Below are 14,379 nucleotides of genomic sequence, written 5' to 3' on the forward strand. Positions count from 1 at the left end.
ACAACCAGTAACTTGTGTATCAAAGTTTTACTGAAATCCACTGTTTTATGTACACTTCCCAACTACAGACATTCAGCTACTATGGAACTAAATATCTTTCTTTCAAGGCTATCAGTTTAAAGCATAAAATTCCACTGAATATTTTTGCAGCATGATAATTATTGACGCTAGTTTGTAATGCCATTCCCATAGCGAAGGCAGACAAGCGGAAGAAGTTCAGTTTAAAATAAAATTTTGTTTTGCATACAGCAACTGTGGAGTGACATAGGAGGTTACCACTCTAATGCATTAAAAATCAGATATCGATATGACATTTTCTACCTGTAGTTTCCTGAATAATAAGTTAGCAAGACAGCAAAGCCCGGAGCATTGTATATAGCAGCAGTTACAGGACCATACAAATTAACAGGTAAGGTGGACAAACTGAGGGTGTGGATTGCCTCTAGGAAATGGGATATTGTGGCTATTATAGAAACATGGCAATACAATGTTTCAGGATACGAAAACCTTGGGCATGACTGAGGAATAGTTAAGAGTGGAGGTGGTGTTGCCCCTTTGATAAGGAAGGATATTACAGCAGTTCTTAGAGAAGATGTTTTTGAGGGACTGTCTAAAAAGGCCATTTAGGTAAAACTTAGAAATAAGAATGGGATTGTCACCTTGGTTGTGTTACATTAAAGATTGTGGGAACACAAGGAGCAGATTTGTTGAGAAATTACACATAGCTGTGAGAATAATAATTTCCTCACAAAATATATTAGAGGAACTTACACAAGAAGGAAGCAAAACTGGGCTTCCTCTCAGGGAATGAGGTGAGCCAAGCAACAAGTGGCAGTTAGGGGGCATTTCAGTGACTGTAATTTTAATAGTTTAAAAATAGCTAAGGAAAAAGATAGAACAGGTCGAAGGTTAAAGTCTTGAACTGGAGCAGGGCTGACTTTGAGGGCATTAGGCATGGTTTAGCTGGGATCAACTGGGTGACTTTATTTAAAGACAAATGAACAGTTGGAAAGTGGAAGGTTTTTAAAAGTCATATCAAGATCCATAATGTTCCTTTTAGGGTGAAGGGTAGACATACCACATTCAGGAAACCTTGAATGGCAAAAGATTTTGAGGATCTAGTAAGGAAAAAGAAGGATCACATTTAGGCAGCTGGGTATGAAAGAATCCCTTGATGAATACAAAAGATTTAAAATCAGACTTAAGAAGGAAATTAGAAGGGGGAAAATACAGTAGGAAATGGATTTGGGTTAAAGATAATCCAAGAACTTCTTCAGTTATATTCTCAGCAAAAGTGTGACTAGGGAGAGACTAAGTCCTCTTAATGACCATCAAGGTCACCTATGAGTGGAGATGGCTGAGATTTTTAATGTCTATTTCTCCTCAGTGTTTACTAAAGAGAATATCATGGATGCCAAATAAATTAAGGTAATGAGTTGTGAGGTTTCGGATCATATGCATATGATGAAGAGTGAGGCCTTGAAGCACAATAAGATGGGCCAATCCCCAGGACCTGACCAAGTGCACCCCTGGAACTCAATGAAGCCCAGGGAAGAATCGTGGAGGCCTTTGTGGAGATTTGCTTCATCGTTAGCCATGAGTAAACTTCCAAAAGACCAAAGGATAGTTAATGTTGTTCCATTGGTCAAGAAGGGTAGTAAGGATAAGAAATTATAGCCCACAAAGTCAGGAAAGCTACTGGCAGGAATTCTGAGGGACAAGATCCACCACCACATTTGCTCATCAAGGCCTGTTCAGCATGGTTTTGTGCATGGGAGGGCATGTCTGATGAATCTTTTGGATTTTTTCAAAGAAACAATTAAGGTGATAGATGAAGGTAGGGCAGTGGATGTTATCTATATGGACTTGAGTAAAGTCATTGACAAAGTCACACGTGGCAAGCTGATATGGAATGTTAGATTGCATGGGATTCAAAATTGGCAGGATGGTAGGAAGTAGAGGGTAATGGGACAAGGTTGATTCTCCCACTGGAGGACCATGACATGTGGGATTCCCCAGGGGTCAGTGCAAAGAGCTCTTTTACTTACATAAATTATTTGGATGCAAGTCTACATGCATGATTAGTAAGTTTGCTGATGATACCATATTAGGAGGTCTTATTGATGGTGAAGCAGGTTACAATGAATTGCAAAGACATTTTGATCAGTCTGGCAGCTGAGCTGAGGAATGGCAAATAGGTTTTAACTTAGGTAAGTGTGGGGTGATGCATTTTGGACAGTTAAACCAGGGTAAGACTCCTATAGTGAATGACAGGGCATTGATGAGTGTTATGGAAAAGAGAGCTGAGAGTACAAGTACACAATTCACAGGGTAGTGAAGAAGGTGTTAGCATGCAGTAGAGTATCAAGTTTAGAAGCAGGGGCATTATGTTGTGGTCATTTGTATCATTGATGAGGCTCTTGTATCTCCTCCCTGCTGGTAGTTATGAGAAGACAGCATGTCCTGGGTGGTGAGGGTCCCTAATGATGGATGCCACCTTCTTGAGGCAACACCTTCTGAAAATGTCCTCGATGGTGAGGAGGCTAGTGTCCATGACAAAGTTGGCTACAACTCTATGCAGTTTTTTCTTCTTGATCATATGCATTGGAGCCTCCATTCCAGGCAGAATACTCTCCTCTGGACATTTGCAGAAATTTATCAGAGCCTTTGGCGACATAACAAATCTTCTCCAATTTTTAATGACATATAGCTACTGGCATGCTTTTTTGTGATTGCATCAATATGTTGGGCCCAGGATAGACCCCCTGAAATGTTGATGCTCTTTTCACTACTGACCCCTCAATGAGGACTGTTGTGTGCTTTCCCGATTTCCCCTTCCTGAAGTCCATAATCAATCTCCTGGACGTTGAGTGCAAGGTTGTTGTTGTGACACCACTCATCTTGTATGCTCCTCATCACCCAGTATACAAAAGAATGTCAAAAGTAACGTGGTTAATTACCTCCTATTTATCAGCAAAATTATGAAAAGTGTTGTCAGCGGAGTTACCAAGCTGCACATAGTACTGATAACCTGCTGGGTTTTCATCAAGACTGTTCACTAAAGAACTAAGTTCCAAAATGAGGTCAGATTGACTACTCTTGAAATAAAGGCATTACTTGTGGGAGCGTGTGATCAAAGGGCCTGCTAAAACAGTAGTCAATGGACAGCAAGGGGCAAAGATTCCAATGGCTGGTGTCATGTCACACACACAAAAAGGGAGTTGTTGCCACTGGAAGTAATTTATCTCAGCCCTAGGATGCCAAGCCAATGTCCTAGGGTCCAATCATCTTCAGTAGTTGATCGTCTTTCATCCTAAGGTCAGAAGGAGTGTTTGCTTATAATTGCCCATAGTTGAATTCTATCTGCAGTTCCTCAGAAAATGAAGAAGACTAAAACTGTATGTAACAAGACCCTTATAAATTTTAGGCAAATAAGTACCAGGCCATGACCATTTCTAATTAAAAGAAGTTTAATTATCTATCCTTGACTTTCAATGGCATCACCATTGCCAAGTTCTCATCAATTTCATGGGCATCTCCATGAACTAAATACTCAATTGAACCAGCTGCATAAATAGTGGATCCAAGAACTGGTCCGATACAGGGGATTGTGTGATGAGTGGCTTTTCTCCTGATAGTCTATAAGCTTTACACTATCTTAAGGCACAAATCAGCAGCGTAATGGAATACTTCATAAATGAAGCTAGATATGACATACAAAAGATTTCAGAGCCAAGTTGATCAGCAGAATGTCACTCCACTTCTACTCCATAGCTATGTGTCAAGCATTCACACTTTTAGTGGTAATGAGATGTTTGCCTGACAGAATCCGTTATTTTGATATACTAACTCATTCAGCATGAGAATGCAGTCTGAATTCTTTAAAAAAAAATCAGCCTCAGTTACCTGAACTGTGGGTAATTTCCAAACAGCTTACTACTGAATTAAAGGAAGCACGTTCTGACGGGAATCTTTGGTTTTCAAACAGAGTCCCCAGATGTATATTTCGGCACTGCTTGACTGTTTTTTGTTTGTTTGTTTAGCACACACTAGTTGTACCTCACTACACTCCATTATTGTTCTGTATATGAGTCGGAAGCTGGAGTCCCTGTCTTGCTGGGACAAATCATCACTCAGAGCTCATGACAGTTTGGATCAAGTGCAGGATCCGAGACCCAGCTGAATTCATTGGGAGTTCTAGGCCTACTGATTAGTGGTGGGGGAGGGGGACAAGGAATGTTATATCTTTCCAGATCACTTTACCTGATAAATAATTAAACCCATAAACACTTAAGTGATTTAATTAATGTTTTTATTTTTAAGATCAATTTTCAACAAATTTAATAGCTTTTAAATGTCTCAAAACCAAAGCCATTTAAGAACCATTAAAATGCTTCACAAATTTGAATCAATGTTTTGCCCGCTGTTATAATTTTGGTTAAACCAGTCTCAGATATTCAAGAGTGGGATCTCAGCAGTCCCATGTTAGAGGCAGATTTACTATCCAGATATGGCAGGTTGGCTTGACAGCAAATGAGATCCTTCACATCTGGACCATATAAATAAGGTTGTGTGAGGACTGTGAGTGCAGACTTTGAACAGTGAGCCAGTCCAAGTATGCCCAAAGTTGCCAAACAGAGAAAACTGTACCCATTGGTGTGATTACTGTGGAAACACTGTAACATGACATTTCATTAGAAAAGCTTTGTATAGCAGCCATTTTTAGTTTATCTGATAATTTGTTTGACAATTTTCCCATGCACTGTGGATGTTGATGGAGCAGAAAGATTTGAGGACATAACACAAGAGATTCTGCCTGATCAGTCGTTCTGTTTTGATGAATGGTATCGGCCTGAAACGTCGACTCTTTATTCCCCTTCAAAGATACTGCCTAACTTGCTGAGTTCCTCCAGCATTTTGTGTGTGATTTGAGGTCAGTTTGTTTTAACCCACACTCACCAGTGCTGCAGTGTACTTTCTTCTCCATGTCCAATTCATCTGTTAGTCGACGTATCTCCTCGTGTGCCATCTGTAACCGGCGTGCTGCTTCATCCAGGTCCTGTTCTGCTTGTTCCCGTAGTTTCCTCTCTTTATTTAAGTCACCTTCGTGGGTCTATAGTGTTAATCAATGCAAACAATCAAAAATGAACAGCTGAGATGCTCAAGAGCCACACAGACATATGGGAAGAGTGATCAACATAGACTGAAAAACAAGTAAAGGAAACTTGTAAAACCACAGGAGTACCAAATCTCAGTAGCCGTCTGGCAAAACTACTGACGCTACATTTTCAGGTTGATCTTCCTCATTTAGAACCTACTCTGTTATTATTATTTCTGAATAATTTATTGATTAGAACCTTTGTGCTAAAATAAGGAGCATCTGTGTTGGGCAAATAGAATGCAATGACATTTTGGGCTAGGATTCAGATTCCACATAAGGTACAGTAGCTGATTTCAGGTAAAGAACCATTCCAACTCAGGTCCTATTTCTGATTACAATCCAATGCTCCTCGCTGGAGAATGCAAGAACATGAATGTTGACTAGAAGTAGCTTGAGAATCAGCTGGGATATCAAATTCCTGGTGAGATATGGAGGGCCATTGTGCAGACTTGCATGATTATTTGGATAAGTGGCTGAGATGACTGTGCCCAGAAAATGTTAGTATCAGGAAGCCACCACAAGGTGAAAGTAGAGGGTGAAGGTGGAATGTACAGAAGATGCCATGAACATTCTATGCCATGCATTGACAGAATTTATATTCACATAATGAGTTTTTAATTTCAATTATTCTGTTTACAAGGCGATATGCAATTTATTAACATGCATGAAACATTATAATTTCAATTCAAGAAATTGTGGTAGTCATAGTCATATTTTATTGATCCCAGGGGGAAATTGGTTTTCGTTACAGTTGCACCATAAATAATAAATAGTAATAGAACCATAAATAGTTAAATAGTAATATGTAAATCATGCCAGTAAATTATGAAATAAGTCCAGGACCAGCCTATCGGCACAGGGTGTCTGACCCTCCAAGGGAGGAGTTGTAAAGTTTGATGGCCACAGGCAGGAATGACTTCCTATGACGCTCTGTGCTGCATCTTGGAGGAATGAGTCTCTGGCTGAATGTACTCCTGTGCCCACCCAGTACATTATGTAGTGGATGGGAGACATTGACCAAGATGGCATGCAACTTAGACAGCATCCTCTTTTCCGACACCGCCGTGAGAGAGTCCAGTTCCATCCCCACAACATCACTGGCCTTTCGAAAAAGTTTGTTGATTCTGTTGGTGTCTGCCACCCTCAGCCTGCTGCCCCAGCACACAACAGCAAACATGATAGCACTGGCCACCACAGACTCGTAGAACATCCTCAGCATTGTCCGGCAGATGTTAAAGAACCTCAGTCTCCTCAGGAAATAGAGGTGGCTCTGACCCTTCTTGTAGACAGCCTCAGTGTTCTTTGACCAGTCCAGTTTATTGTCCACACAATGCATTACCCGTTGTCAGTCCCTCTTCCTTTCTGGTAGCTTCTCTATGAGCTCAATGTAACAGATAAGTTGTAAATCTAACATTTGTAGAAAGAGTACATGCATTTTAATTCTAAAGTTCCATTTACTGCATTAATTATTGATTTTACAAGAACTCTATCACATTAGAATCAAGCTATTTGCACAGATTCAGTTGATCAGTATAGATAGGCATTAGACTAACATTCTGGTCTGTTAGGGAATAAAGATAAAAAAAGGAATTATCAGGATAATTCCATACATGCAAATTCTGGTTATTGCAGAAGACATGCTAGGATCTGACAAATGTTGCAATAACATCTGGCGTTCTAGCATATTCCAAATCTCAGACACAGCAAGGCAGTAGAAATCTACAGAATCCCATAAAACATTACTGCATCAAAGTACATTTGTAATTTAATAAAATGGCCGGAAACAATAATGTACCTTTGAGTTGAGGATGGGGTTTGTGTCCTAGGAAAATGAAATCAAAGAAACGACTGCAGCATCCAATTGTTTCTTAAAATTTAGCTAATATCTTTGCTGGCCACTCATCCAGTTGAAGCTGATTTATCTGATGTATACTTTCAGAAGTCCATTGACAAGGTGCCGCACATGAGGCTGCTACACAAGATAAGAGCCCATGGTTTTACAAGAAAGATTCTAGCATTGAGAGAAGACTGATTGGCAGGAAGCAAAGAGTGGAAATAATGGGAGCCTTTTTTGTTTGCTTGCCGGTGATTAGTGGTGGTCTGCAGGAGTCAGTGTTGGGGGTGCTTCTTTTCACATTATATGTCAATGATATAGATGATGGAATTGATGGCTTTGTAGCCAAGTGTGTAGACGATACAAAGCTATGTGGGCGGGGGGGTGCAGGTAGTGCTGAGAAAACAGGGAATCTGTAGAAGGACACAGACAGATTCAAAGAATGGGGAAAGAAGTGGCAGTGTTGGGAAGTGGATGGTCATGCACTTTGGTAGAAGGACTATTTTCTAAAGGAGGAGAAAATTCAGAAAACAGAGGTGCACAGGGAATTGGGAGTCATCGTGCAGGATTCCCTAAAGGTTAACTTGCAAGTTGAGTTGGTAATAAGGAAGGCAAATGCAATGTTAGCATTCATTTTGAGAGGAGTAGAACATAAAGGCAAGGAAATAATGCTGAGACTGTATAAGGCATTGGTCAGACCACACTTGGAGTATTCTGTGCAGTTTTGGGCCCCTTATCTAAGAAAAGTTGTGCTGGTGTTGGAGAGGGTCCAGAGGAGGTTCACGAGAATGATTAGGGAATGAGTGGGTTAATGTACGAGGAGCATGAGGGGGGATCTCACTGAAACCTACTGAATATTGAAAGACCTAGATAGAGTGAATGTGGAGAGGATGCTTCCAACAGTGAGGGATCCTTGAACTAGAGGGCCAGCCCTAGAACAGAAGAATGTCCTTTTAGAACAGAGCTAGGAAGAACTTCTTTAGCCAGAGGGTAGTGAATCTGCGGAATTCCAAAGAAAGTTGTGGAAACCAAGTCATTGAGTATATGTAAAGCAAATGTTGATAGGTTTTTGATTAGTCAGGGTGTCAAAGGTTACAGGGAGAAGGCAGGAGAATGAGGTTGAGAGGGATAATAAATCAAGCAACACAAATGGCGGAGTAGACCGAATGGCCTATTTCTGCTCCTGCATCTTAGGCCTTATAGCTTCTTTGTTTTAAAACTGATCAATGATGTCCTCTACTTCCTTGCTTCAAAACCAATTTAATATGAAAATAGATCAAAATTACCAAAATGAGTTGGGCTATGGCAGGAAAATGGATGCAGCAAACTTTTAATTGATTGAGGCCTACAAGTAGCTACCAAATTACAAAGATTCTGTTGAATTTGGAAGTCTTTCTGTTTGAGTTCTGATTCAAGTTCTGTTGTCCAGAGCTATGACAGAAAGTGGGTGCTTCATAGAACATAAGAGCAGGAACAGGTCTTTTTATCTCCATATCTGTGCTGACCATAATGCTAATATACACTAATTCCACCTGCCCGTACAAGTTCCATGTCCAATTATGCTCTGCCTGTCAAAATGCCTCTTAAACATTGTGATGTTACCTGCTTCTACCCCTTCCTCTGACACTGCGTTTCAGGCACCTTCTATTGTGGAAAAAAAAACTTGCCTCGCTAATCTCCTTTAAACTTTCTCCCTCTCACCTTAGACCTACGGCCTCTAATATTTGACATGTTCATGCTGAGAAAAAGACTTTGACTACCTACCTTAGCTATGCCTCTCGTAATTGTATATATGTCTATCAGGTTATCTGGGTATCTAAAGCCCTCCTTCCTACAGCAGCTCTTGAGCTACATATTCATCTCTACTATCTTCCTATTCCTAGCCTCTTGATTAGACTCGGTATTTGTGGAAAGACGGGCATGGAATGAAAGAAATTCAAAATGCAAAAATCTATAGATGATATAAACTTGAAATGCAAGTAGAAAATACTGTAAATACTCAGCAGGTCAGGCAGCAATTGTGGAAAGAGAAACAAAGTTTCAAGCTGATGACTTTTCATCAGGTGAAATAATCATTAGGGTTATCTCTCTAGCTTATTTTGCGCATTATATTCAACGTTTTAATTATACAAGCACGGGCTGAAGAAACCTCCATGGTTAATGAGTTAACATGAGATACTGTTGCATGTGAGTGTGGAGTAGATTTTGAAGAATAGTGAGGAAAAAGGGGAGGGGGCAACTCAATTAACTTCCTGATACATAACGTATAGGCATATGTGACCAAAAAGCTGAATGTGATGTTGCCTGACTTGTCACGTTTCCAGCAATCTCTGATTTTATTTCAGAATTCTAGCATCAGCAGTTGCTTTGATTTTCACTCACCTCATGATTGCAACGGTTGAAGAAGGCAGCTCACCATCACCTTTTCAAAGGTGTTTATAGAAGGGCAATTAAATCCTGTCTCAGCCTGTGAGCCTACATCACTCATATAAGTGACATAAAAACCAAAATCCTATCACTTGGCATCTGTCACAACACAGGACGTAGTGCATTGGAATGTCACACTGACAGCTCCAGTGTATTTCTTTTACTTTTCTTGCCAGTATTCAAATGCCAATTTACTACATTCTATATCAAACTATTTAAGGTGTACCTCGATATTGCAACTTTGAAACAGCAGGGAATACAGCCTTTTGCCTCCCACTATCCTGAATCCTAAATAATCAGACTTTACCTGTTGTCTGCCTTTTCCCTGCATCTTATAATTCTTTTTATCTTCATTTCTCATCCTAGTGTAAGATGTTCAGCCAGAAAAATTAATCCTGTTTCTCTCTTGATAGATGATATTCAACTTACTGTGTACATTGAACGTTCTGTGTTCTTACCTCAGTGTTTTACATGTGCTTACTTATGGAGGCTATGTTGATGGGTGCGTGTATATGGAAAGAACCACTTCATTCTTTATTACAAAAGGTGGCAACAGTAACAACATACTTTAAACCAATGAGCAATTGTTTTCACTCTATCAGATATTGTGGGTACAAAATGAATAGAACTATTTTCTAGTTGTAGCACTTAAAATTAATCTACTTTAATGTGCTGAGCAGCAAGGTAAAGTACGACACAACAGCAAGTCTTTTTACTTTCAGACATAGAAATTTATAAAGGCAGAAGGTATTATTTCTAGGAAGAGAATATTTTAGATGCAGGGTATGTGTGTTTTGCTGCCTTGCTCTGAATAGACATAGTCAGTATCATAAAAGGTGCATTCTGGCTATGGGCTGAGAGTAGGTCAGACCTACAGCTATGTCTTTGGAGACAGTGTGTGTCTGCTGACAGATCCCAAACAGCTTCTTCCATAGACTCGACGGTTGAGATAAAGGATCCTTGTGAAACAATAAGATAAAAATTTATGATTAAAAGTGAAAAATCAAGGGAGATAGAAATAGCTTCCAATGATAATGAAATAATAGACAAGACATTAAAGATAGATCTAACGGTATCCTTGAAATCAAAAGCCAGTTAGCATTTTAGTGCTAAATTACTATCATCCACGTTGTGGCTAGATCACGACATAATTCCCAAACCAACTACTCTCACCTGGTGTCCCAAAGCTCATTTACTAAGGATACCTCTGACTTGGTGTCATGCCTGAATACAGATTTTCATTCTTTTCTCTTTCCCAGAAGCAAATTACTCCTGCCAGACTATATATATTCAATGGCAACTTTATGAAATACATCTGCTCATCATCTAATCAACCAAACATGTGGCAGCAACTCAACGCATGAAACCATGCAGAAATGGTTAAGAGGTTCAGTTGTTGTTTAGACCAAATAGCAGAATGGGGAAGAAATGTGATCTAGGTAACTTTGACCATGAAATGATTGTTGGTGCCAGACGTGGTGACTTGAGTATCTCAGAAACTGCTGATCTCCTGGGATTTTCAAGCACAACAGTCTCTAGAGTTTACAAAGAATGGTGCAAGAAACAAACCCCATTCAGTGAGTGGTGGTTTGGTGGGTGAAAACACCTTGATAATTAGAGGTCAGAAGAGAACAGGCCAGACTGGAACAAAGCTGAAAAGAAAGCAACAGTAACGCAAATAACCATGCTTTACAACGGTGCTGTGCAGGAGCATTTCTGAACACACAAGTCACAGATAAAGCCCTCCCAAAGAATGAGCACATCTACATGGAGCACTGTTGAAGGAAAGCAGCATCCATCATCGGGAACTCCCATCCCCCAGGCCATGCTCTCCTCTCACTGCTGCAATCAGGAAGGTGGTACAGGAACCTCAGGACTCATGCCATCAGGCTCAGAAACAGTATTACCCCTCAGCCATCAGGCTCAGAAACAGTATTACCCCTCAGTCATCAGGCTCAGAAACAGTATTACCCCCCAGCCATCAGGCTCAGAAACAGTATTACCCCTCAGCCATCAGGCTCTTGAACCGGTGGGGACAACTTCACTTAACTTAACTTGCCCCATCACTGAAATGTTGCCACAACCTATGGATCCACTTTCAAGGATTCTTTCTCTCTTTATCTCATGTTCTCAATATTTATCGCTTATTTATTTTTATTATCAATTCTTTTTCCTTCTGTGTATGTACAATTTCTTGTTTTTTGCACTTTGGTTGTTTGCCTTGCTGGGAGTGGTCCTTCCTTGATTCTATTATGGTTCTTGGATTTACTGTGTGTGCCTGCAAGAAAACATCTCGAGGTTGTATATGATGACATATATGTCCTTTGATAATAGACTTACTTTGAACCTTGAAGTGGATGGACCACAGCAGCAGAAGACTACAAACGTACAATCAGAGGTACAAAAGCTACCCAATAAAGTGACCACTGAGTATAGATCACAAATGTCCTCAGCTCTTCACTTAGAGGACCATCTTTTATAAATAAATCTAAGCTGTTAAACAGTCAACGGAAAGGCCATCATTCAAATGCAAATCTAATCTTTTCAGTTTTACAGTTTATGCTTTCCACTGATTTCTTTCATCACGTGCTTAGTTTGCGAATTTGGGGATACACTCACCTCCCTATTACTCTTTGATGCCTGCCCTGTAATCACTTACACAGACAATAAGCATCAAGAATGTTCCCTACTATTTTCAATTTACAAACACTGTGCACTGGATTAGACTTCTGGGCCTCAATCTCTAACATTCAAGTATTGCGCCCTCAGGACAAAACAAAGAGCACCCAGTGAAAACGCTCCTGGTGAATTTTAAATTTTGCTACAGAGATCTACACAAGCCATCAGACACCACTGCAACTGTCATAAAGTTGTTATTACAAAATTTGTTTTTGAACCAGAAATATAACCGAGATCAGGGCACCTTGCATGATTATGCCACTTGAGGAGCTGTGGCCCAAGGAAGGTGAGATGGGATAGGGATGGGGAAGTTGAAGTGAAGAGCAAACTTGCACATTAACAGTATCTTTAGCATGTGTGTACACTCATGTGTATTGCTCTCCAATAAGTCATCAGACAGTCAGATGTGGAAATCTAATATTTTGTTTTTGCTTGACTCAGATGGCCAAGACTCTGTGAAAGAGATCACCCAATTCTGCACAGACCAGGTTTTCAGCCTGAGGCCCCTCTTCCCAATGACTCAGTTACAAGTTATCTTGACCAATCTCAGACATAACAATTTAATTCTGAAGCCATATGTAAATTATCCCTATTTTGGACAGAGTATCATTGACCTTACAACATGTAGCAGTCCAAACAACTACAGTGTAAAATGTCAACTAAAACAGTCACGCAAGGCTTTCAATACATAATTAAAAAGTCCTGCCAAACTTTCCTTAATCCTTAAACTTCAGCCTTCTGCTACCTGAGTCTCATACCCGAAATTTCTCAACTATTTTTATTAATACTCTTCATAATTTTGAACACTCAAGAAGATTTTATTCATTTTCCTAAACAAAATCACTTCATTCTTATTAAACAAATTTATCTTCATTTCTCGTCTGCAGACAAGATCAAAATAACTTTCTTATCAATAAGTGACATGTAGCAATCTCACCTTGGTCAGTTTACCGTTACTGCGATATTTTTTCAAAAAGTGTTCCCTAATCCTCGTACTTCTTCTACACTACTACAATTATAATTGTACGATCCATGTTACTGAGACAGATTAATTAGGTAATGACACTTTCTGTATTGCGATGAATCTCTCAGCATGGAGCATAATAAAATTAAAACACGCTTGCTAATTCTGCTTTCTCATTGTCCTTCACTTGCTCATTTGTGATTAAACCTCTCCCAACTATAACTTCCAGAACATGAGCAGTTTAGACTGCTGCAGAATGTTTCCTTTCTTCTACCTCAACACAATACATTAAGCCTAAACCTGGAAAAATGCCACTGCAATGACAATTTTAAGTTTTCTTTTTACATACTTTTCAAATTAGTTTTCCATTGGTGAGAGTCACAATTTAATTAGTGGATTTTTTAATTATGTTGTCACTGCCAAGCTGTAAGATAGGAATTTAGAAATGATGGCAGCACCAATGGTGATATTTTGATAATCACCATTTGCCGGGAAAATTTGTTACTTGTCGGAGCAAGGAAATAGTTTTTATCCTTTCAGTTTGATCTGAGTTTGAAACCATGGTTTAGAAATTAAAGGGAAATGGATGACATTTCATTAAGTGCAGTCTTTAGCACAATATTTCAATTTCAATTTAATGAATAAAACCCTTTTATTATTCTGTCAAAGAAAGTCTTAATTCCATGGAGAACAAGAGAATCAGAGCACTGTGTTCCATAAAGGATGAACATACTTTTGCCATAGTTTCCTTGGTATGTTGCATGGATTCCCGCTGCTGTTTCAATTCCTCTTCAAAGGTTTGCTGCATCTGGTTCAGCTCTCTCTATAAGACAAAAAGCTTCATGTATGTAACACTGCATTGCCAACATATGCAAAGATCATGACGAAGTCAATCTGACTTCTTTAATAGCTACTGCACGATTAGCAAACATAGCTTCAATTTTATTTGGCTAGCAAACCCAGTAATTTATTTGTTGGCCTTTGCTACAGTGCAATAATAATCTGTCTTTCTGTTGTCCATCGTGTTCTGTAGATCCTGCAGAAAACATCACAGGAAGTACGTTGTCTTTGTAAAGAATAATAGCAACTCCAGCAATGAGGCTGAGTAATACTTAATTGACCAGAATTTCAATTTCCCTGTCAATTTTCATTGTTAATGGAGGGGATTGTGGGAGAGGTAATTCCTCTGGTCGGGCAGATAATGGAAGTTCCATGATATCACTTGATACAATTTTGCCTCTTGATCTATTTCTACATTCTAAAATAATATGTAGCAAAAGTAAAATTAAAAAGTGCAGTTAGAGGCCAAACCAG

The 14,379-nt window shown here is 39.5% G+C and overlaps 1 protein-coding gene across 1 annotated transcript in view; it reads right to left on the reverse strand.

Annotated features, from left to right (window-relative positions):
* LOC134337819 (coiled-coil domain-containing protein 30-like) overlaps positions 1-14,379 on the reverse strand; it is a 119,505-nt gene that overhangs the window by 77,307 nt on the left and 27,819 nt on the right. The window contains exons 5-6 of the mRNA XM_063033087.1: positions 13,799-13,888; positions 4,960-5,113 (exon numbers count right to left, since the gene is read on the reverse strand). Coding sequence (XP_062889157.1) covers positions 4,960-5,113; positions 13,799-13,888 — 244 coding nt within the window. The remainder of the gene's footprint in view (positions 1-4,959; positions 5,114-13,798; positions 13,889-14,379) is intronic.

This window comes from Mobula hypostoma, chromosome 25, assembly GCF_963921235.1.
Source record: "Mobula hypostoma chromosome 25, sMobHyp1.1, whole genome shotgun sequence".
Lineage (NCBI taxonomy): Eukaryota > Metazoa > Chordata > Chondrichthyes > Myliobatiformes > Myliobatidae > Mobula > Mobula hypostoma.